The sequence below is a fragment of the Pyxicephalus adspersus genome, chromosome 1, assembly GCF_032062135.1.
Source record: "Pyxicephalus adspersus chromosome 1, UCB_Pads_2.0, whole genome shotgun sequence".
NCBI classification, from domain to species: Eukaryota; Metazoa; Chordata; class Amphibia; order Anura; family Pyxicephalidae; genus Pyxicephalus; species Pyxicephalus adspersus.
In genome coordinates, this window is record NC_092858.1 from 103,609,809 (window position 1) to 103,635,238 (window position 25,430).

At 36.7% G+C, this 25,430-nt stretch overlaps 1 protein-coding gene and 1 pseudogene across 3 annotated transcripts in view; one reads left to right on the plus strand and one right to left on the minus strand.

The window, feature by feature from the left end:
- Nucleotides 1-7,129: 7,129 nt before the first annotated feature.
- The window catches only part of CUEDC1 (CUE domain containing 1), a 69,140-nt gene continuing 50,839 nt past the window's right edge, over nucleotides 7,130-25,430 (minus strand). For all 3 annotated transcript variants that reach the window (XM_072422132.1, XM_072422122.1, XM_072422114.1), the window contains 4 exons: nucleotides 16,514-16,607; nucleotides 12,413-12,471; nucleotides 11,721-11,793; nucleotides 7,130-11,128 (listed from right to left, as the gene is read on the minus strand). In XM_072422132.1, the coding sequence (XP_072278233.1) occupies nucleotides 11,732-11,793; nucleotides 12,413-12,471; nucleotides 16,514-16,607 (215 nt within the window). In that variant the 3' untranslated portion in view covers nucleotides 7,130-11,128; nucleotides 11,721-11,731. The remainder of the gene's footprint in view (nucleotides 11,129-11,720; nucleotides 11,794-12,412; nucleotides 12,472-16,513; nucleotides 16,608-25,430) is intronic.
- Nucleotides 21,000-22,035, plus strand: LOC140338090 (cold-inducible RNA-binding protein B-like; annotated as a pseudogene).

Genomic DNA, 25,430 nt, shown 5'->3' on the forward strand with positions numbered 1-25,430 from the left:
TTGGTGATTCCATTTAACATTGACACATTTCGCGTTTATTTTAAACGCTTCTTCAGGATGAATCACATATAAAACTACGGATGGCAGGCTCAGAGCGGTGGGCAAGTTGTGTCCCTGGAGTAGGTGGCTTCTGGCATCATGACATCACTATGGGGGACGTTTCTTCCCCTTAGAGTGACACATGGCTCCCCACGCATGTGTGGTCTGGAGCCTATAAGTTTAGTGATCCAAAAAGGTTGGCGATCACTGCTTTAAAACATGGAATCAAAAAGAGTTTTAGGGATGATTTTTTCTAATTTAATTTCTAAACAATCACATGCCAATATTTGTCCTTGATAGCAAGCAGTATATGCAAAATGTGTTTCTATTCTATGACTTATGTAACCTATAACACTACTGTTATTAAAAGTGTGACTAAAACACAAATGCATATATATATTGTAAGATCACCCGTATCAATGGGGGGTGTTTCAAACAGGAAACAGGGTCAGCAGGTTAAAAGTGCATCAAGGGTTTTATTCACTAATACTATTTCCACACAAAAACAGGCAGAATAAAACAAACAGCAAAAAAAGCCTGGACACTTTGCCACTAACTCACTGATAGTTCCCTTTACTAACAATCCAGCTCAACCTACCTAGTGCTGTGCAGGACTCCATGGCCCTAACCATACAGCTTTTCCAACAAAGTCTGTGGCTTTGCTCACAGTTCACCTTGGCCCTCCTCCCACCTCACCAGCCATAACAGAGCCACAGAAATAAGCAGGCTGGGAGTTTATATCCCCAGCCTAATTTACAGGATGCATTTCAGACAGTTACACCTGATCATACCCAGGCCTCTTTAGCTCCCCACCTGGCCAAGAAGCTCATTGTCATTCAGCCTGGTACTTCAACCCCATGATGTGACACAGGACAGAAGCAGTCGAATGAATTCTGAGGTGTTAAGAGACATACTGTCTGCTCAAATCCAGCTAAATGCAGTCAAATTGGGAGGTGTTTCATAATACAGATAAACAATGACCCAAAACATACATCCAAAGCAACCCAGGAGTTTTTTTAAAGCAAACAAGTGGAATATTCTTGAATGGCCAAGTCAGTCACCTGATCTGAACCCAATTGAGCATGCATTTCACTTGTTGAAGACTAAGCTTCTGACAGAAAGGCCCACAAACACACAGCAACTGAAAACCACTGCAGTAAAGGCCTGGCAGAGCAATAACCCCCCCAGCGGTAATCCAGAGTGTCTTGGGGTGGATTTTATTTGCAAAAAGCGGTAATCCAAAATCACACTCGGGGTCGCTTTAAGCTAAGAAAAACCCCACTTAGCTTGCTCCGTTCTCGTCCCCCGTTGTCCTTCTGGTCCCTGCAGGACCTGGGGACATATCTTCTCCCTCTGATCCCCAGGGGCGAAGTGAAGAGCCGAGATCTATGGGGTTTCCCGTGACGTCGGTGCGGGCGCCGGTTCGTGTGGGCAGAGAGGCGGGAAATTAAAATCATTTTGTATTGGATTCAATACAAAGTAGCTGTATATATAATTATATTATATATTTATTATATATGCTACTGTACAGCATTTTTAACCAGTATTATACTGCATTTTTAACCATTTTTCCAAGTTTATTATCAAATTAATTAAATTTATTAACTATTGGACATATTTTGGAGAGTTATGCCTGAGAATTATAGCCCACAATGTAAAATAAATTTCTATGAAAAAAATTGTAATGCTAAGTGATTGTGTTAAAAAAAGGCTTTTCCTCACATTTTTAATTATGAATTAAAGCTGAAAGTTTTACAGAACAAAAAATTGAAAAAAGTTGTCAAATATTTATGGACCTAACTGCATATATATATATATATATATATATTTATATATATATATATATATCTCAAAACCTATTTACTTGAAATAGGAAAGACTTGAAAGACTACAGTCAAGTTTTTCCAGCCAAAATTACATAGAGAGCAGCTACATAGTTACATAGTAGGTTAGGTTGAAAAAGTCCATCAAGTTCAACCACTAGGGAAATAAACATATCCCAGATATAAAACCCTATAGGACATAGTTGGTCCAGAGAAAGGCAAAAAAAAACCCTGGTACAATTTGCTTCAACAGGGGAAAAAATTCCTTCCTGATTCCATGAGGCATGTTCCCTGGGATGTTCCCTGGATCAACAGTCACCGTTATTTTTACTTTAAAGCCTTAATACCCAGTTATATTCTGTGCTTCTAGAAAAACATCCAGCTTTTTCTTAAAGCAATCTATAGTAGTTGCAGAAACTACTTTCTGAGGGAGTCGATTCCACATTTTCAGACCTTACAGTGAAGAATCCTTTCCTTATCCGCAGCTTAAACTTCTTTTCCTCCAGACGCAAAGAGTGCCCTTTTGTTCTTTGTAATGATCTCAAAGTGAATAATGGGGAAGAGAGTTCTCTGTATGGACCGTTTATATATTTATACCGGGTGATCATATCCCCCCTTAAACGTCTCTTCTCAAGGGTGAATAGATTAATTTCAGCTAATCGCTCCTCATAGCTGAGCTCCTCCATTCCTTTTATTCATTTAGTTGCCCTTCTCTGCACTCTCTCCAATTCCACAATGTCCTTTTTGTGAACTGGTGACCAAAACTGGACTGCATATTCCAGATATGGTCTGACCAATGCTTTGTACAGGGGCAGGATTATGTCTCCATCCCTGCAGTCTATTCCTTTTTTAATACAAGTACTTTACTAGCTTTAGATATTGCAGCTTGTCATTGCATGCTGTTATTAAGTCTATGATCCACCAGAACCCCCAGATCCTTTTCCATTTCTGACTCCCCCAAATGTATCCCCCTGGACAGTATGAAGCATGCATTAAATGCCATTTGCCACTTGGCTGCCCAATCAAACAGTACATCCAGGTCTGCTTGTAGATTATAGACATCCTGTATGGACTTAATTCTATTACGTAGTTTGGTGTCTTCTGCAAACACAAAAATGGTACTTTTAATCCCAAATTCTATATCATTTACTAAGATGTTAAACAGTAAAGTTCCCAACACCGAACCCTGGGGTACATCACTAATAACCTTAGTCCATTCAGAGTATGAATCATTAATTACAACTCTCTGGATGATCTTTAAGCCAATTCTCTATCCATTTACAGATTAACTTTTCCAAACCTATCGACCCTAACTTGCCTAACCGTCTGTGGGGTACAGTGTCAAATGCTTTAGCAAAGTCCAAGTACACTATAACAACTGCTATTCCACAGTCTACCTGTTTCCTTACTTCTTCATAAAAAGAGAGTAAATTTGTTTGACAACTTCTGTATTTCTTGAAGCCATGCTGACTATCACTTATAATATTATTTTCTATCAGAAACTCCTCTATGTGGCTCTTTATCAAACTCTCTAAGACCTTTCCAGCTATGGACATAAAACTAACGGGTCTGTAGTTACCTGGTAATGACATTGCTCGCTTTTTGAAGATAGGAACCACATTGGCCTTACGCCAATCCATCGGTACCTTGCCAGTGACTAAAGAGTCCCTAAAAATTAGAAATAATGGCTTTGAAATAACTGAGCTCAGCTCTTTGAGGACACGTGGATGTAATCCATCAGGTCCTGGTGCTTTGTCAACCTTAATTTTTCCCAGCTGTTTTTCAATCATGTCAATTCTGAGCCATTGTGACTATTTAAGGCAGTGACTTTGCTATTATGAATTTGGACTTGAGCTCTGCCATTTTCCTTTATGTAAACAGAGCTATAAAAAGTGTTTAGTAAATCTGCCTTGTCTTTATCACCAGTTACCAACCTGTTGACATCCTTTAAGGGGCTGACATGCTCAGATCTGGACTTTTTGCTATTAATATATTTGAAAAAAATTTGGGGGTTTGCCTTACTTTCCTTTGCAATCAGTCTTTCATTTTGAAGTTTTGCACATTTTATCTCCTTTTTACATCTTTTGTTGTATTCTTTATAGGTTTCAAATGATGAAGGTGATCCTTCATTTTTAAATTTTTGAAATGCCCTTTTCTTGCTCCTCATGGCTTTTTAAACATCAGCTGTAAGCCACATAGGTTTTAATTTTAGCCTCTTAAAATTATTACCCATTGGAATATATTTTTCAGTTTGCTTTTGTAGAACAGACTTGAAACATTCCCATTTCTGTTCTGCATTCTTTGAGGACAATATTGTCTCCCAGTCCAAGTCACAGAGAGCCACCCTAAATAATGGAAAATTTGCTCTCTTAAAATTAAATGTTTTCATCTTTCCTGTTTTTGCTTCCTGTTTACAGCTAACATTAAATGGCTACAGCCATTTGGTTTTCAAAACATACTTGCAGCAGCTGCAAAATATATATTTTACTTTTTGTACATGTTGATGCAAAGTAAAATATTTATAAAATACACATACCAGGCACGTTGTTAGGTACACCTTGCTAATAATTGTCTGGACCATTACTTTGGACCCCCATTTGCTATATAGCCATAGTTCTTTGCGGCATGGTTTCAACAATGTACTGTTAACATTCTTCAGAGAATTTGGTCCATATACACATGATAGTATCAAGCAATTGCTGCAGATTTAGGATTTAGGAGTTGCACACCCATGATGTAAATCTTCTTTCCACCACATCCCAAAGGTGCTCTATTTGATTGACATCTGATGACTGTGTAGACCATTCAGTACAAAGAACTCATGGTCATGTGCAAGAAACAAGCTTAGAATGACATGAGCTTTGTGACATGCAACGTTATCTTGCTGGAGGTAGCCATCGGCAGATGGGTGCACAGAGGCCAAAAACGGATGGACATGGTCGGCAACAGTGTTAAGGTTGCCTGAGGCATTTTAATACACTCAGTTTGTACTATGCTGCACAAATTGCTCCAGGAAAATATTCCCCACACCATTAAACTACTAGCCTGAATGGCTGATATTAGGTGATCCATGTTTTCATGTAGATGCCCAATTCTTAACCTACCATCCCAATGTGGTGTGCGTGGGCATGTGTATATACATACATACATACATACATACATACCTCCCTGCATCATGCAACCAACACAGTCCAAACTTACAGAAACTTCAGGCCAATGAGTACCAGGTAATTGGGTAAAGACAGTCCTAGCATGTCTTTTATGTACTGAAGGACTTGATGTCTGAGCTAGACTTGTATAAATTGTATATCAAGTGTGACGAGGAGACCGAGTACCACTGTGACTGAAGTAAAATAGGTATAATGAAACTGAAAAAAAATGATGAAGCATATTAATTTTAAATTATTACATGACCTATGTGTAAGGAACTTACCCGCCCTGCGAGCCCGCGGTGTCCCTGGGTTTCCCAGCCACAGAGGGAGACGCCGCAGTAGCAGGCAGCATGGCCGAGGCTGCTTCCCTGCCCGCAGCTTGTCTGTCTCTGCAGGCGGAGGGATCCGTCCTGGCCAAACTACTGTTCAGCCAGGCTGCAGCCCTTGCAACCCTTTAGATGTGGTTAATGATGTTCATGCTCTCAGCACTCCTTTGCAACAAGTGCAAAGTAGTGCACGTCCTAGGGGTGCTGTAGGAAGAGGTGCGCGTGTTACTATGCGTCCCTCTTGTACCCCCCGAGGGCGTGGCACTCGGCTGCCTCGCCCGGGGGCAGGACATAGTTAGTTTGAATTCTGATTGATTTACCCAGTCTCCTATCAGACGGTGCCAGGTGGCGCAAGGTCATTGGTCATCCTGGCCATTTAAGGAGAGCCTGTCCTTTACACCATTGCCCGATATAGCCTCTGTTACCACAGTGTGCTTGGGTGTCTTTGTGTATGTTAAACGTTATCTGCTTGTCATCTCCTCAGTGACCTGGTCTGAAACTAACTCTGATTGAACTCTGCCAGCCCTGACCTCGGATTGTTATTGACCATTCTGCCTGCTGCCAGCCCTGACCTCGGATTGTTACTGACCTCGGATTGTTATTGACCATTCTGCCTGCTGCCAGCCCTGACCTCGGATTGTTACTGACCTGCATTTGCCTTATCCTTCTGTACCCTGCTTGATTGAAATTAACCCTTGCTGTGCTGTGCTGTTTTGAATAAACCTGATTCAAGGATATCTGGAGTTGGTTGTGGTTTGTGTGCCCAGGCGCATTACACTATGTACATTGTATACGGTCCTTTAATGTGACATCAATTACCCAGATTTCCTAACATAGTAGGTGCACAATATTTTGGACACCTTTCCCACTTCCCACACAACATACACATGACACATATACATTTTTTGATCCATTGACAACAGGCACATTTCCTAGCTTTATTAAACTCCCAACAGTTGAACATACTTTGCTTTGAAGCTTTTTTTAAGTTTAGCAGAGATATTGATCTCCTAACTAACAAAGAAACATTTGTTTTGTTTTTAATCTAAATGCAAAACAAAAAACCTACAAAGTAAACCAAAGAGAGAGAATCTAGGACACAGAAGACTAGTAGTTTTTTTTATATTTTAGGCACATTCTGAAATTTATTGATCCTTGTACTGCTTTACAAAATCTATAAACCATATCATGTTTACATTTCAGTTTACTTTATTCACCCCAAAAAAAGTAAACCTACTCATATACAGGAAAGTCTGATCATGAAGCGCCTAATAAATCTAACATGATCCTATGCCATGTAATCTACATAGAAGCAACTGTAGATGAACAAAAAGACTATGAAAAATTCTAACCTAGCCCTCTTCTAGCAATGCTAATAGGCTAAACAAGAGCAAATAACCGTGGAGAAAAAGATTAGGAAAATCATTACCTGTTTATCGTGGATTATCACAATCGGCTCCTGCATAGTACATACAGATTACTGGTCTTTGTTTTACTGGATTATCCTGTTAACATGGCAGCATTTTACACTAATATATTTTTCTTTTAAAGTTGGATGTTTAACCCCCCATCCCTTCCCCAACTGTATAAAATGCAAACACAATATAGATGAAAGTGAAATGGGTGGTTACAGTAATAGCTACCTGGAGCTTACCTGCCATAAACCACCTATTTGTAAAATATCCCACAACATTTAACTTTATTCTGTGTCCTGTTCACTTACTGGTTTGCCTTGTTCTAATACAGTATATAAAATTATTAAAAATGTAGGACAAATCAATCACACATGTTCAATAATATAAATATTTAATTTTATTAAAGAATTTTATTTTGTACATTAACACAACATTGGTGTAACCCAGTATTTCATCTCAATATTGAAATTGAAAAAGTAAAACTTCAAGATATGGATGTCACAATATTACAACCACAGCATGAAGTCTATACAGTGACAATGATGGCAAATTCTCTTTAATTACCTCAATGTGTCGTACTAATGAGCTTGATGATATAATATGGGATTTCCAGTAAGAAAAAAGTTCACACTCAAACAGACAACAGTTTTTTTTTTAAGAACACTATTCTGTTTTTTGAAGTGGCAGAATACAGAAAAGTTTCAAAGATTTACCAATACTGGATACCACTGATGTGCAGATAAAGGCTGTGCTACTAAAAAAAAAACAATGTGTTTATATCTGGGGGCATTAACACTCTATATTACACTAAATTTATATCTACAGCATTTACTCTTAGTAATATCTGTAGCTGTGATTGCATATAATGCAAAGGTCTCTTTATTATATGATATGTTAACATTTTTTTAAGCATATGTGTGTATAAACTGTATGTTTACCTAAAAATATATATATATATTTTATTTTCCCACCATGAAAAAAAAAAATCTTCCCCTCGCACCTCCCCCAACTTAAATACATCAGTAACAGTAACAGCAGTCAACACAAAGTGGAAAAATGGTATAATTCAGAATTACATATTAATATCATTGTACGGAACTAAATTAAAAAATGTACTTCCGCCACCTATGTACCAACATGTCCAAAAGTACACAAAAAAACTCACATATATTAAAGTATATACTACATATTCCTTCTATGTGCCATTTGTAAAATTATTTTCCGATGAAAAGGCTAAAAGGACATATTGTGTAGGGCAGAGCAATGGTAATATCAGTATTCTTGGAGATCAGAAATCTCAATACCTGTTAGAATAAAGTTGTTTTTCATTTGCTAACATTTGTTCAGGGTATTTGGTTGTTCTATTGATAAATCCATTTTCATGTTGGGATACAAGTGGTAAAGATACACAGTTTTGTTTTTTGTTTTTTAATTTAGTGCTCAGCAGTGATAGTTATAGAAGAGTATGTGAATTCCAGAATGCATATTTGACAAATTTGTTTCTGTACTACTCAGCTCATCACACAAGAGATCCATGCAGGAAAACAGAGAGGCTGCTCAGTGTACGTGTTTAATTCCTGGGACATAAAGGAACTTTTTAGGCATAAATTCTAAAAAATTGAACTTTTAAAACTAATTACAACTAATATGTATATGGAGTATGAATTATTTCAAGTTCAATGATGGTAAAATGTCCTTTGAATTTATAATTTTTTAATGTCACAATAGGGCATATTATGCCTAACATAAAAAAGACATGATGTACCACAGCTTTGTTTTTTTTATTATCAAAGATAACGTATGAAGAAGAAGTTCACTGCAGACCAAATTAGTTATTAACTCTAGAAGTATGTTTTGGGATTGCTGAAAACTACCCTGGCAGAAAAGAAAAATATGGGACAGTTTGAAGGACTTAAATGTAGAACTGCACACTGAGCTTTAGAAATCATTTAAAGAATGGACTGGAGATATCTATTGTCCCAATAATTTTACCTTACGATCTAGGAGACCATAATACTCCCAGGCAGTTATTGACCTGTATACAGTCCCCAGGGAGGACTGTATATTTTTTACTGCCAACAGCTTTCCATTATTTTAATCAGGGGAATGTAAATTCCCCAATTCTTTACAGATTATAATAACTAAATATGGTTAGGTTTTCTTTCTGCTTACACTACACAATCAGTGAATTGTTCATAGCTTACATCCTGAATATTAATTGTAAACCTTGAATCACAAATAGTTTTAAACCGTTATATGACACTGAAATTTGATGTGGATTACAAGTTTTTCTGCCAAAAGTTGAATATAAAAATGTAGACAGAGGAACTTATCTGTTAGTATATATTTGTAAAATGTTGGCAAAGCTCTCACACAATAGGTTGAATGTTTTTTTAAAACACAACCAACAAATCTCAAGAGGCAGCCTACATCATGCAGCTGTACAAGTAACACTGGTGTCTCCAAAGTTTTGCCAAGTCTCAAATACCATGAGATTTATAGAACTTTCCAATATTATTTTTAAACTGCCTATTTAAAAAAATGACAAAATTTTAGTTTGTATATTTAGGTAAAAATGTTAACTAATAACAAGACTGGCATGGGGCAAGAACAGGCTTTGCCTGCTACTCTACTTTGTTCTCTATGATTATCTTCCATTATGTCCTGCCCTTCCATCTAAAGCAGAAAACTTTATTAAGAAATTATGCACATGTGACTCTCTATTCAGGTTTCACTTTACAGTTCAGCAGGTGGCTATGTCCTATGTTACAAACTTTTACGCAAAGCATACACAGGAGTTTATTGAGAAAACACAAGAAGGCTGAAAATATGGGCAATTTGTGTGTTTTGTGTAGTTATTTTCCCAAGTGCATATTATTTACAATGCACATTTATGTACTTTCTATTATTTTGTTAGATAAATATTTAGCAAGTTTGTGTCATTTTGCAAAGTGCAGAAAGTTGCCTGTCTCCAGTTCACACTAGCCAGGTGGTGCAATGAAGGCTGAAGAGATTTACCTATGAATTATTTGAAAAGAAATAGGATATTTCAGATAATAGGGGGATTAATAATATGCTGTACTAATTCTACATATTTTATGTGTACCCTACATAAAATTTTAAACCCAAATACCTAACATCTAATCACAGACTAGAAAATGTAGCCTGCTCCTAATCTGTTAGTTGTCCTATTTGCAATCCAAAAATATTTTTTTAAATAGCAGAACATAAATATGCAAAAATAGTTTATTTGAAATATTATGAAGAATCTGCATTTACTTCTAACCTCTAAGAAACCTTGCCTAAATTCTAACAACTATATCAAATATCAGTTGAAATCTTTACATTACTTTATACATTAGGAGTCGAGGTAAACATCTAGTGTAGTCCACATTGTTCCCTTATTGTAAGGATATTGCTTTTAAAAATAAAAGCAATTTATTAATGTGAACTTGCTGGCTACGTCTGTCAAACTTGATGTAGTACTGTAAAGCTATGTAGACTTTGTACCTAAAGCATTACTGATTTGTGGTTTTTATTGGTTACCAGATACATAATACAAACATGATTTAATACTGAATGCCCACAGAGCTGAAGTTTTCGACTCTAATCTAGGACAGGCCAAAGCCATTTACCAATTATTGCGTTACTTAAAACAATATTGGACGTGCAAATCAACAGTGATGGCTTATGGTTCCTATAATGCTTTGTCTAACACTCTGTAGGCTTAAAAAGTGTTGGCAATAACTGGGCCAAACAGTACAAACAATTGCCACAGGTAACCTCATGGTACCATCACTGGGAAACAAGTCTTTTGGGTAGTAGGAAATGTAAGGTCAGTGATCCAGTATTAGTTTAAAGATTAACACAACACAGCATTTATACCAAATGCATGTTGGTAGCACACTTGAATGGATGTATGTATCAGCACCAGGTAAAAACTGAAAGGCTGGATCTTTTTATGATCTCTAACAGCTATACATTGTCTGTTGATGCCTTCTCATCTAAGACCATAAACAGATTTTAGCAATATCTATACTGAAAATAACTTAAAAAATCTGTGCTGTATTCCTGATAAACATTTTACAGACAGGACAATATTATCCTTCAAGAGAAAAGAAAAAAAAGTTAAAAACAAAATTGTATACAATTTGTACCATTTTAAAACACACAAAGCAGAATGGCTACTAAAATCTCTCTGAGATTTAACTGCCCTCAACATATACTAAAATAAGTGATTATAAATGTTGTGCCATGTATAGAATATATTAATTGGAGTGGACTGCACCACAACAGGTAGCCAAATGTCTTTCGTCCATAGTCGTCTTTCTATCAGCCAATGAGGCCCAAGAGTTTTTGATGGGATTTAAGATCTAGAAAGAAAAAAAAAAGGTTAGATATTTTGTGGACTAATTTTTCTTTAAACATATCAAAAGCATGACCCAGTGAAAATATGAATACATTGATAATCATGAACGAACGATATTTGTAAACATGCTTAAGTAATTTAATTGATACCAGCTATTTGTTATCCCTGTACAATAGGACTCATACTGAGGGAGGGGCAGAGAAAGAAGTCAGTAGGGGGGTGCACATTCAGTGGAGAATTTTTATCCAGGTTCTAGGATAATGTAATAAAAGACCTTGTGCAATTACCTATGTTAGCTGTTAGAACAAAATTTATTTCATACAAGGACATTTATGGATATGAAGTATCTCATCATAAGATGTTCGTGTGACTTCCTGTTTTTGTAATACAGGCTGTGTCTTTGGTGACCTTCAGGACACATGCTGACAGAGAACCTAGAGCATGTCAAAAGGAAAATCAATCTCTAAGCCCATTTACTTATCTAAAAAAATCCTTAGTACTGATAAGCACTTGTGGTGACTACATATAAATGACACTATACCATCATATTGTTTTCCTATTATTGTGAAAGCTGCTAAAGAAGATGATGAACTAACTTTAATTGTCCTCATTTCTGTGTTTCCTCCCCTTCATTATTGAGTTGTTTCATCCTTGCCTGAACATCTTCATCTATAAAAAAAAAAGACAGGGAGAGAGACAGGGAGAATTAGAAAGACATACCGGTATGTACTGTACATATTCTTTATTATTTTCTTATAATATTAAGTTGTTAAAGATACAAGTGAGTAAATGCAACAATGCCAAGACAGGTACAGTAACCTAATGGAAAAGCATCCTATATTTTTGTTTAATGTGGGTAGCCATTTATCATTTCAATTTTTATAAATCAATTGAATATATTTTCCGCAAATCTTTAGTTTCAGTATTTTTATAGCAGCAATATATTATGTGGAGCTCTACAGAAAAAATATCTGTTAATACTGCTTACAGTCTATTACCCAATCCCATCCACACACTATGGGTCCAATTTTGGAGGGGGCCATTTACCCTACCAGTAGATTTTTTTTATTAGTCTTGAAACGAATGCATGCAAATCCCACACCCAACCCAAAAAAACACAAACATGGAGATAATATGCACACTCCATGCCGATGGTTTTCCTGATGGGATTTGTACCCTTCACAGCAAAAGCACTAACCACTTTGCCCCCAAGACATCCATGGTAACATGCTGATAGTTTGAATATAAAAGCCTTTGTAACCACATGCATTGATAGGCTAAAAATTACCACAAGAATGTCCTTCAACGTCATCCAGAAGATTGGCTGTGGAGGCTGCAGTTCCTAACCTGAACTTTAAGTTAAGGATGCAGTACATAGGAGTACATCTCTAATACAATAAAAGGCTTTAACACAAAACAAAAAAATGTCATTTTACATAAAAATGTTTTATCACAGTTTAAGATTCTTCACTTATACGTATAGTTTATGCAATATGTATTGTTATAATTTTTTTGTACAACTATAGGTAATTTTTAACATCTGTTCCTAGGAATTTCTAAAGAGATTCACTTTTGTGTTGTGTGTCTTATAATTCCACTGAAAATAACAAAGTGCAGTGATTACAGATATAGAAAAACCTCATGCATGCATGCAATCAGGCAGATTAAGCAATGATCATCTTACATCCTTGGCAACTTGAGGAGTTGTCCATCCTATCCTAGGTAATTTGGAGTTATCACACCCCCAATATCAACACAATAATCCAAGTCTTACAATTCCTTCTGTTTTGTTGAAAGGTTTCTATGTTTTGCAGATTACCGTATTTTTCGGACCATAAGACGCTCCGGACTATAAGACGCACCAGGTTTTCCGCACAAGGGAAAACAAGAAAAAAAAAAATTGATTTGATTTCCCCTGAGATCCAGCGTGCGGCACTTGTGCCCGCCCACGAAGGCGGCGCCGATCGGCATTCATCAAATCAATCGGCGCCGCCTTCGTGGGCGGGCACAAGTGCCGCACGCTGGATCACAGAACAGGCAGAGATCGGCGCAGCCGGGGACCGGCGGGGACACAGGTAAGTAAAAAAATATGCCCTGTACCTCTGCATTCAGACCATAAGACGCACCCTGATTTTCCCCCCACTTTAGGAGGAAAAAAAGTGCGTCTTATGGTCCGAAAAATACGGTACTTATCACTGCCTCTCCATGGACCTGTAACCTGTTATTGCTCTTCAAATTCACAAACCTCTTCACAAATTCTGCAAATTATCCATCTCACAGATAAAGAAGAAAGTTAGGTCAAAACAAAAGGATGTTTTAAATTTTCCAGCACATACTTGCAAATATATTTGACCACTTCTACAAATTACACTCATTTGAATAAAGCCTCTCTTATTATTTCCAATTACTCTCACTTGTACCATTATTCTTTATATTGACCATATATGGCAAAATTATTTTTTTGGGAGGCAAACAAAGCTTAGTTTACCCAATACACATTTGTTTGTATTTTGACTAGAAAAAAAAAATATTTTCATAAAAAGTACACATTATTTCAGAATAAAGTGGAACTTTACCTAAAATTTGAAATTAAGCTGGGGGGGTTAATATTGCAGAAAAGACAGGTGCAATGAAAGACTTCTGCAAAAAAGGCACTTGCCTGCCTGTTTGTAATCTTTCCTTCAATGTACACTGCTCTAGGCATTCAAAATTCAGTTTACAATGCCAGGTATAAGGTGGTGCCCCATTTTTTTGATTTTTTTCAAGCATTTTTTTTCTTTGATTCTGAAGGCAGCATTTAGCAGACATTGGCAGAGAGCACAGGAAGGTATCAGATGACAAGGTCAAATAGCATTTTTTTGCACTTGGATGGATGGAACAAAATGTTTTTAATAATGAATTTAACAAATCAGAGGAAAAGTTAATTATTAGAGACATATACTTACACTGATTACACTGAAACACTAGGCCTAATTTAATAAAGCTCTACTAGGCTGAGATACGCTTTCATCAGTGAACCTGGGTGACACAGCAAACCTAGAATGGACCTGGTCCAGGATTGAAAACATTTCCTAACAAATGGCAAAATACTGTAGCTGGATAACCTATGTTCACTGATGAAAGTGTATATTCTCCAGCCTTTTCTCAAGATTCTTGGTAGGCTCAAATTTAGGATTTATTACACTGCATCACAAAAAAAAATATTGTCTGCTACTTGGTCTAATCCATCCAAATCTGAAGTCCGATTCTGCCTAGGACGTCAGGATCTTAGGTAAATGATGTATATATACGCAATTAGCTACATTCCCCCGTTCGGCAGTTACTATGGAATCTTTATTACATAACTAACTTTTGCCTCAAATTTCCATGACATTACGTTTTTTTTTTTTTTGTTTTGTTGCAACAACATATACAATTACACATAATTCACCGTAGTCCTTGTTCAACACACATGTACACTTCAGAAGTGTTTCAGGCACACGCTATTGCGTTTTTGACTCTCCGCTGTCTCCCGTTGCAGAAACCAGCAGTAGTCGCCCATCATGTTGGGGTTGCACCGGCCTTGATATCTTGTTTCCATAATAGAAATGTCCTGGGTGAACCTCTCCCCTTGTGTTCATCACTCACATAACCCTAATTTTGTAGGAAGAAGTCTAGATGAGAATGTATAAAATGGATTTTAGGTGACATTCGTCAGCCAAGTTGATAGTATGCTGTTAGCATGTTGTTCACAGGTTCAGCATGGTTTTCACCTTTCTGGTTGTCCATGTTTTATGCAACTAGCACAAATGAATCCCAAGCAGCAAGTTCAAGTGGGTTGAGTTTGTCTCTGAATGTGGCATCACGCATCAAATTGCAGATTTGGGGGACCAACAAAAATGCCTGCTTTCAGTCTAGCATCTGTTTTACCTTTTCCAAACTTGTCCTTCAGATACTGAAAACCCACACCATCACGATTCATTGCAACAACAAAGTTTTTCATTAATCCAAGTTTAATATGAAGCGGCAGAAGGTAAACTTTCTGCGAATCAATGAGTGAATTATGCTTCACGTTGTACTGGCCAACAGTGTGCTCAGGTCTGGGTGGCCATTCTTTCCCTTTGTAATGTTTGCTGTCATCACGACGGTTCCACAGGCACAGAAAGCACATATATTTTGTATATCCCAATTGCAGGCCAAGAAGGAGTGCCACCACCTTCAGGTCACCACAAACATTCCACTTGAGTTATGAATAGTTATTCAATTTCAAAATTACCTCCATGGATTCGTCTGTCTCTTTCATTCCCTCGGCATGAACAAGGGGAACAGTAGGCTTTTCTTTAACTTTATGCAGCAATACAGCTTCAAACTTGCTTTGCTCGAGTCTATGAACAATCTCCACTGTTCTGGTATGTATTCGCAACCTAACTCCATCATCAGGTACATCAGCAAATGTCACAGACATAGCAAATGCCATAGACACAGCAAAAGGCATTTTATTCCTTTTCCCATTCAACCAATGTGTTCGGCCAACGTAACACACCTGACAGCAGATATGAGGTGCCCAGCTTTTATCCTGATCTCCAATTTCACATCCAAAGTAATAGTTGTAAGCAAATCTTACCCTCTTGGTTAGGTTCCTGCGTTGATCACATTGGGTATATTTGCCACAAATGTAGCAAAAACTACCCGTTTTTTTAACACAGCTTCGCCTACTCATCTTTAGCTCAAAACAGACTCACTATGGCCTAGCTGTATGATCCAATAAGAAGGTTTCACACTGGAGACAAGCCCTTGGTCCATCTTGCCTTATATACCTATTTCTGACATGAAATTGCCCGGACATGCCCAGCTGGAACATGCATGCCACCAGGGGGCGTGATTCAGCTGAGGCAGCAGAAGGCATAATGGTATCCCTGACACACAGGATCATTTGTAAAATATGCATAACAAATTGCTTAACCATGTTGTTAGATTTAATACTATCATAAGGCTATGTACACATAATTCTCAGATGATACTCGTCTGATTATCGATTCAGGGTTGGTATTGGATGAGAATCTGAAGTGTGTATGGTGGCCGTCCGACATTGTTCTTGAATCCTTCCTGGCGGATCCACGAACAACCATAATGCAAGCAAAGGGGAGAGAGCACAGCGGGTGTCTCTCGCTCGTTCTCCTCTCTCCCCTATTGATAGAGCAGAACAACGCTGTATGTGCAGTGTCCGTTCATGCATCTTTCACGCTCCCTTCCAACATCAAAAAAAAAAGATAGATCCTTTCCAACAACAAAAGTCTGACGTGTGTACGTAGTCTTAAGACATGTTATTTGAATTTAAATCTTTCTAGAAATTATGGATTTTTTGGAAACAGTAGTGAATGCTTAGAAGCCCATTTAGTTAAAAGGATACGCTTGATGCTTGAGCAAATGCTTTCGCTTGGACTTTCTCATCTTTGTTCTTTCTGAAAAAGCTCGGGCTATCTCCAACAACTTTTTTCTAGTAGCTTGAAAAACAAAAAATGTATATATTAATTTTACATATAATCATGTACTTTTATCCAATCACAGCTACATTACAGATCTTGTACAGGAAGCCAATCATTTCTAAAGAAATCACCAAAGAAATCACTATTCTCACAGTGAATACCCACGAAATGTCCTTACCCTGTCTGGAAAAATAGGGAGGCAAATATGGATACAAACTGGAACTTTAAAATCCTGGTTTAATTTTTCCAGGGAATAAAAGAAAAAACCTTAGATAAAAGTCATCTGTAATGAATGATCAACAATATAAATGTTTTCTATGAATGACTGAAAAGTACATGGCTGCATATGTGGTAATGGATTTAATCTTTTGCAGACAATGACAGATGACTGTAAAGACAGCATATGTGATTGCTAGGAAATTGGGTAGTGACCTAATCATTTCCTTTTCTCACACAAGCTCATTCATCTATAAGTGCTGATTGTTCACTGACTGTACACATGCTAATTAACAAGCATAAACATAACAGATCATCCAATGAATGAATCTTTCATTAAATATTATGGAACCATGAGTTGGGCAACTTTAAAACATTGTTTTCAATTACATTTATCTAGCATGTGCCTTAAAGTAAAGTTTCTCTATGATCACATGAATGCTCAGAGAAGGCCTCTGAACCACCAGATCTAAAAAAGGTGAAACTTTTATCTGGTGTACAGACAATTATACAAATAATTATAGGTACTTATTACACAGTTTGATAAAAACAGACAAACAAAAAAACATTCATGCCAAAAATTGATTTTATGTCTGGGACACATAGAAAATGTTACAGTTTTCCTATATTTTACCTTATATTATTTATTTATATATATATATATATATATATATATATATATTCACTTTGTATTACATTCAGAGGATGCAGGAACATTATAGAGCATAAACCTCAGCAGAGGAGGCATGACACTTCCACAATTTATATGTTCTTTACATTCATGAGATTAAGCATTGCAGAGTGTCATTTGTCTGTTATTGATGAAATACTGTGACACACAGAGACTATTCTTTGTAAGGACTGCAGTAAATAAACAGAATGATTTGCCATTTTCGTTTCAAACAGCTTCAGATATTAATCTCTTCTGGCTTCTAGGTAACAATTTGTCTGTTTACTGTTGTAAACAAATAATTCAGAGACTTCAAAACAAAAAGTATTTTTTCTTTTTAGTTTGTGCAGCTGCAGACTTCAAGCATTACAATATCAGCCAAGTATTCATAGTAAACATATTATTGTGCCACATGCTGGAGGTATTCAGACATCACTTCTGACTAGATTTATACTGGGAAGGAAAAGGCATTATGCAAAATAGTAATGACTTCTTCAACAACATGACTTTTCAGTATAGCATTTCAGTATAAAAGGTTGTTTTTCTTAGCACTTCCTGAAAATGCTAGTGACCTGGCTAGCATCACGAAATTGAAAAATATACACTGACATGTCAAAGATACAAGGCCAGCACACCAGCCAAACTAGCATTGTCCTGGCAGATCTACAAACGATCGTAATACAAGTGAAGGAGAGAGAATTCAGCGGGATGCCGCTCCGTTGTTCTCCCCCTCCCCTCTACATTGAGCACAACGGCACTGTATGTACAGGACTTGTTCATGCATTTTTCAGTCTTCTAGCATTGGAAAGGATCGTCAAAGATCCTATTCAACAACAAAAATCTAACGCATGTACAGATAGCTGCCTACAAAGTGAAACTCATCTCCACATCTCACTTCAGAAATTTCCCCTTTGATTGTTTTTACTACCATTTCCAAATAAGGTATAATCCAGTTATTTCCATGGACAAAAGCAAGGTTAAATATTAACACTGCTTTAAAGGTTTTGCATGGTTTCCTATTGGAGCAGCAAGTGGCAAATGTTGCCCTGTTCAGTAAAAGGGATCTAAAAGGTTTAGAACAGTTACTCAATCTTTTTAACATGTGGGAACCAGAACTGATAACTTTCAGTTCTTCGGGGAACCCCTACTATACTTACTATATCCATAACTCACAGGGCTGACACCCTTACAAATATCCAAAATGATTGATGGTATCAAATTGACCTTAGGGGCACAGATTGCTCATTGATTAAGGAACCCCTAGCAACCTCTGGAGGAACCCTACTGTTCCACGGAACTCCAGTTGAGAAACACTGGTTTTAACAACTGCCAGATAAGTGGTCCCAGCGAGTGCACTTTCCATACAGATATAAATTATTTCCATGCAAATAGGCACAAAACACACTGGAATGGCTAAGCAGTGAACATATACTTTAAAATTCTGGTTAAAGCTTACATAATGTTTACAGGCCTGCCTAATAAAGCATACAGAAATATGTAGAGTGCAGAAACCAGAATCCAGCTTTCAATGACTTAACTGTGATTGGTTATCAAGCTGAAGTATACAATTTTTTTTTCTGGATATTCAAATCAGGTCCCACGTATTACATTTAATTCATCAGTTTTAAAAGAATCTAATTTTAACTCCATTTTGGTCACCTCGCAGGTGATCAGGGCTAAATCTGTATGGTAAGCAATTCCTGTCCTGCCCATGAAGGGAGAAGACTAAAATTCATAATACACCTAACAAGATGCTATGTTAGTTAAAACTCTATTATGCATAATTTGTATCTAAACTAGCCATGATACCACACATATATAAATTGTGTGTGTGTGTGTGTGTGTGTGTGGGGGGGACACTATCACTGTTAAAGAAAAGTGTTTATTGCATAATCCTACTGGTACTACACATCTGAGCAAGAATCCCTGTCTACTCTTTGACTGCACAAAATAGAATAAAGAATAATAAGGTAAATAAAGACTAACGGTTCCAATAGACATCTCATTTTATTTACATATATATCAAGATTATAAACATTTAATTATGATGAGCTGCTCTAATTGCAGCCATCAATTAATGCTTAAAACCACATGCATAATTCTGACTGAGGATCAAGAACTAAATACATCACTTTAATTAAATGAACTAAAAATAATTTGTTGGAGAAATGTAAAACATGGAGGCCATCTGCTGGTGCATGATTAGAATTACTGTCTTTTAGAGAACAGCTTCAGGTCTACATTGCACATATAGCACTTTGTACGTTATCAAATTTTTAAACATGCATGTACATATAAAAAGAATATAAATAGGAATTCAATTTTACCATATGAATATAGGGTTATGCTCAGTCTAAATCAATGTATGATGTATTTGATGTGTTTAATCAGTAACATTTTTACTTTTACAACAATGGGCCTGATTTAATAAACCTCTCCAAGGCAAGGGAATACACTTTCATCAGTGAAGCTGGGTGATCCAACAAACCTGGAATAATTCTGCTCAAGGATTCATCTGCAAATAGCAACTGACATAAGAAATCCATCACAGGTTTGTCTAATCTCATGATTTAGACTCTCCCCTCCATCTCTACATAACCTTTGATGAAAAAACCCTGGGAGAAGTAAAGGGCTATAATAAAGAGCTGGGGTTCTCAACTCCAGTCCTGGAGGGCCAGGATCCACACTTTTTAGCATTTGTCTAATATATCCTCCCCACCTGTGTCATTGCTTGTATCTGTCTGTTGGCCAGCTTTCTCATGTGAAACTCTACCCCATTACTTGGTGCTTAAGCAGAATCCCTTAGAAATTGGTGTTCCTGCATCAAACAGGAATTTTGACCTGGCTCAACAAGAGGTCTTTGCTCCCAACTCTCCTGATCAAGCAGCGTTTATTGCTGTGAAACATGTCAAGATTAAACTGGGCCTCTGGGGCTGAAAATGTTTATTGCACATATAAGAAATACCTTTAAGAGACACTGGATTTAATCAACCAAAAGCCTAGGGAGCTTTAATGGAGATTTATGTATCATGTTGTATATACATTGTCTATGACAATTCAAAAATACAAAGTGATATGTAATTGTTGTTTTGTGTACCACTTTTAAACTTTGTAAATAAAATAATAATATTTTTATTGTAATTAATGATTCTATGGTAAGTCTTTGATTTCCTTAAAATCCCTAGTTTTCATGAGAAACAGAAGTTTGTGCTTGTATCTGTCAGTCATTTGCTACCCCTATTATTGTACAGAGCTGCTTAATATGTTGGCACTATATAAGTACTGTGTAATATTAATACCACAGTAAAGTCATTCAAAGTCATTTTGCTAGATTGGCTCTAATTTTTGAAATAATGACCTAGACACGCCTACGTATACAAAATTTCATTTCTGAAATACTGAATGTCAATATATTCTATATTCAGTATATTTACAGAACTAATCACAAAGAAGTCATTGAAAAACTCTGTATGATTTCCTTTTTTGCTGATGATCAGGACATTCACGTTGAAGGTTCCAGCAGTTGTCTGCCATCATATGTGATACCTTTCTTCCATCACCATTTTATCTTGAACCTTTCCCCTTGTATGGAGATAGTGTACCTTTATGCTACCCACGCATAGGCAGAGAGACCACCAGTCTATAGATGCAAGTGATGCCGGGAATTGTAGTAGCGGTGCTATTTCAATGCAGCGGCGGGCCAGCTGCAATTCATATTTAGGAATCCTTTGAGATCCAAAAAAAAGGAAGTTGCAGGCCAGAGTTTTAACACCCCTGCTGTATCACATGAATTAGAGCCAATTAATTAAACTGTTGTCCTTTCTGGATTCAGCAGAATTGAAATACACTAAATATCTTCAAAAATCCTTGGCAAGAGGGAAATTTTTTTTTTGTTGAGCTGTGGTATGCTTATAAAAAAAAATAAAACCTGACTACACAAAAAAAACACCTGACTCATACAAACCACTTCTGCTGGTTTTGCATGACTTGTATGGTGTAAGTGGATAAGAATGCAACATGTTTTTTGACGACACAAAGCTGTTTGTTGGTGGCCTGAGCTTTGACACCAACAAGTAGAGTCTAGAAAAAGTATTCAGCAAATATGCAAAACATTAGTGAGGTTGGTATGGTAAAGGATCAGGAGACCAAGAGATCTCGAGGATTTGGTTTTGTCACATTTGAAAATCCTGAAGAAGCAAAGGATGATATGGAGGCAATGAATAGAATGTTTGTGGATGAGTGTCAGATTTGTGTTGATCAGGCTGGAAAGCCTTCTAGTGGCAGGAGAGTTGGCTACAGAGGTGGCTTATCTGGAGAAGGGGTTCTTCTATGGAGGCAGAGGCTGTAGTGGCGACCGTGGGTATGGAAGTAGCTGATTTGACAATAAAAGTGAAGGCTATTTAAAGGACTAATATGGCAGTAGCAAGATTCAAGGAGGTTATTGTGATTACTCAGGAGGCTCCTACACAGACAGTTTTGACAGCTAAACTATAGGTTATATTGAAGACTAAACTTTCTAAAGTCTGGATTACAGTTAACTTCTATAGCACATTTGATTAGAATTATGTTCATGATTATGTTCATTTATGTTCACAATTATGTTCATTAAGTGATCATGAAAGAATCTGCTGCAAGGATTTGTTAAATAAACATATTTCACAAAAATAAAACCTGTAAGGGGTCCTTGAGGACTGAAATTCAGGACCCCGATAAACAGTGTCACTTGAGCCACAGGGCCCAGTTTGTTTGGGCTGCTCACATTACTTCACAATAGCGATTGTGGATTATGACCAGCAGCAGTCTCAAGCCTTTGGGATGTTTACACTGGGAAGGCTTTAGACGTAAATAACATTAAATATTTTATATGCACATTATGGGAAGTTTTGTGTTAAACTTTTCTTTAAAACGTATGTAGACTCTATTGTTCACTATACTACTAAAAGCTTTTAATTTCATCTGTTTGATAGGTGCCAAAAATACCTATTGTTCATGAGTCTGGTGCACAATTCCAATATTATTTCAAGGAGAAGAATTGGACTTCCAAGTTCTTATCTTGGAGTACAGAATTAATGTTTTATACTTCCTTAACACAAATGTGAGATCATTTGTTATGCTCAAGATTCTTTGATTGCCACTCTTACTGCCACCAAAGAGGACAAAAAACATGCATTACATATCTATACATGAATTTGTTGCAATCAGTTCCACCTACTTCTTCACACTGATGAAGATATCTAACTTTTCCGGTGTAGCTAATGTGAAGCACTTCAATGACCCTTCCTGAGCAAAAATCAGCAGCCATATCTGTATGTAGATCTTTGATTGGTGTGTACGAGGTGAGGGAAGATGGCTAGACCCACAACCCCATGTCTGAAAATTAAATTGTATGTGTGTACAGGTTATATAAAACAGCAGTTTTAGGTTTAGTGTATTAGGACTTTCGTTTATTGCTTTAAATAGGTGTTGGTTAAGCAATTTAGTATAAAATAAAATGAATTTCTTTAAATTGATTTATGAAGCAGTGTGCAGTTGTGTTTACTGTTAATATAACATGCATTCTAACTTTTTTAAAAATAGTCTAATATATTCTACTAACATGAAATGCATTTATTTCTTCATAAAGGTTTTTTAAATGAATACAAGCTAAACATTTAAAAATATGCTGTAAATGATTTTCAGAAGCATCTCGGCAATCTCATATTTAAATCATTTGCGGTGTTTGAATTACAACTGAGGCTGACACTTATGTGCACTAGATGTTAACATACAATAAAAGGATCGTGGAGTACATTCAAAATTCTTTCAGGTATACATACAAAAATAATACTTTGAACAGTAGACACAGCGTGTTTTAAACACTTAGAAGGATTCTGACAGCTCTTCACACAGTGAGCAACTGATGATGATTTTATGCCAACTATGTAAGAGTTTTCATCTGAAAATTCAGCAAGACTTGTCAGCACTATTCAATGTTCCAAGGTTATATGCATTTAGAACTGCAGCAGTGAGGTAGAATACAGTTTTTCACAAAGCAAAATGATAGGTAGCTGTGAACTGCTGTGACTACTGAGATATTGTGTGGGCAGGAAAGGACTATTGCTTTGGCTTCTGAAAGCCAACTTCAAGTAAAGTTAAAAACAATCAAAGGAATAGAATGTAGTTGCCATTCTATGGTAAAGTGTGATAAAAAATAAAGCAGTTTAAAGTATCAACATGAATATATTTCTCACATCTCTATTTTTGGCCACCAAATGAATGGACTGCAAGTACAGAATTTGTGTTTCTTATGGAGAATATTTTTGGTCCCATACAAAACTTTCTCTAGGAAGAAGATTTGCTGTCTAGGCCATGGAGGAAGCCCTTGGACTTGAAAGAAAAAAAATACATAACATCTCATTGATAACACAGCTCAACAGAAAAAACAATTTTCACTTGCCAAGAATTTTTTCAAATATATTTAGTGTATTTCAGGTCTGCTGAATCCAGAAATTACATCAGTTTCATTGAATGGGCTCTAGTTCTTGTGATACAGGAATCGGAATACCAACAACAAATGCTAACACAGCATATTATCAATCTTTATCTACACCAATGTTTTGCATTTTATATAATAAATGTAGCAATTTTTTAATGAAACTTTCATTTGACTTCTTTTTATTTATACATTTCCCTTATTTTTACAGAAATATGAGTTCTTCAACAAGAATTTGTTTAAATGTCCCCAAGGTATTTTGCTACATTTGTGGTGAATATTCTCAGCAAAAACAGAGAAGAAACATTACAGAATTTGTGAAACAAGCATATTTTGCATATTTTGGTATTAAACTGGAAGACCAAGATGGGTATTGGGCTCCCCATATGGTAAGAAAAACTTGTGTAGAGTGTCTATGTCAGTGGAAAAATGAAAAGTGGTTGTTATTTTTGTGCTGTGAACGTAAAAGGTTTCAGTCGTTACAAGAAAAACAAGTGGGAGTACCTTGATTTGCAATCAGCAAGATGAACTCTGCCGCATGGTGCTGATGTTCCCATACCAGTGTTCAGCACACTCCCTGAAATTCCTGTATCTGGCATGGAGCATATACAGGGTTTGGAGTGCAAGGACAAGAGAGGTGACACTCCTACCATATTTCAGGGAAGATGGAGACTTTGTGTACGGTTGTAACATTCCTGGACTACTAGCCCATATGGGAGTACCAGAATACCGAGCAGAAGACGGGCGGCTTTTCATAGACGGTTCCACTTGAAGTTTGAAATCTGTTGTACTGCATAATGGCAACTGCTATGCATCAATTCCAATTGGTTACTCAACAAAACTTAAGGAATAATATAGAATAAAATATCCAAATGGTCTTACAAAAGCTTGGCTATCATGAACACCAATGGTCCATATGTGTGGATTTAAAAATGGTGAACTTCTTACTTGGACAGCAAAGTGGATACACAAAATACCCATGTTTCATCTGCTTGTGGGATAGTAGAGCAAAGCAGAATTACTGGAAAAAAGTGACATGGCCTCTAGGGGAAAACATGAAAAAAGGTGCAGGGAACATCATTTACGAACCGAACCAATGGTTGACAAAGAAAAGAAATTGGTTCTCTCTCCACTACACATAAAGTTGGGATTAATAAAGCAATTTGTTAAGAGCTCTGTACAAGGACAGTGATTGCTTCCAATACATTTGTAGATCCCTCCCTGGATTGAGTACTGAAAAATTAAAAGCAGGAATCTATGATGGACCCCAAATTCGGAAACCGATAAATGATTCAAATTTCACAAGTTACATGACTGATACTGAAGCTTCAGCCTGGCACAGCTATGTCATGGTTCTCAATAACTTCTTTGGTAACCATAAAGCACAAAAATATAAAGAACTGGTACAAAACTTTCTCTTAAACTTTAAAAATTTGGGTGCTACTATGAACATAAAGGTACACTATCTCCTTAGCCATTTGCA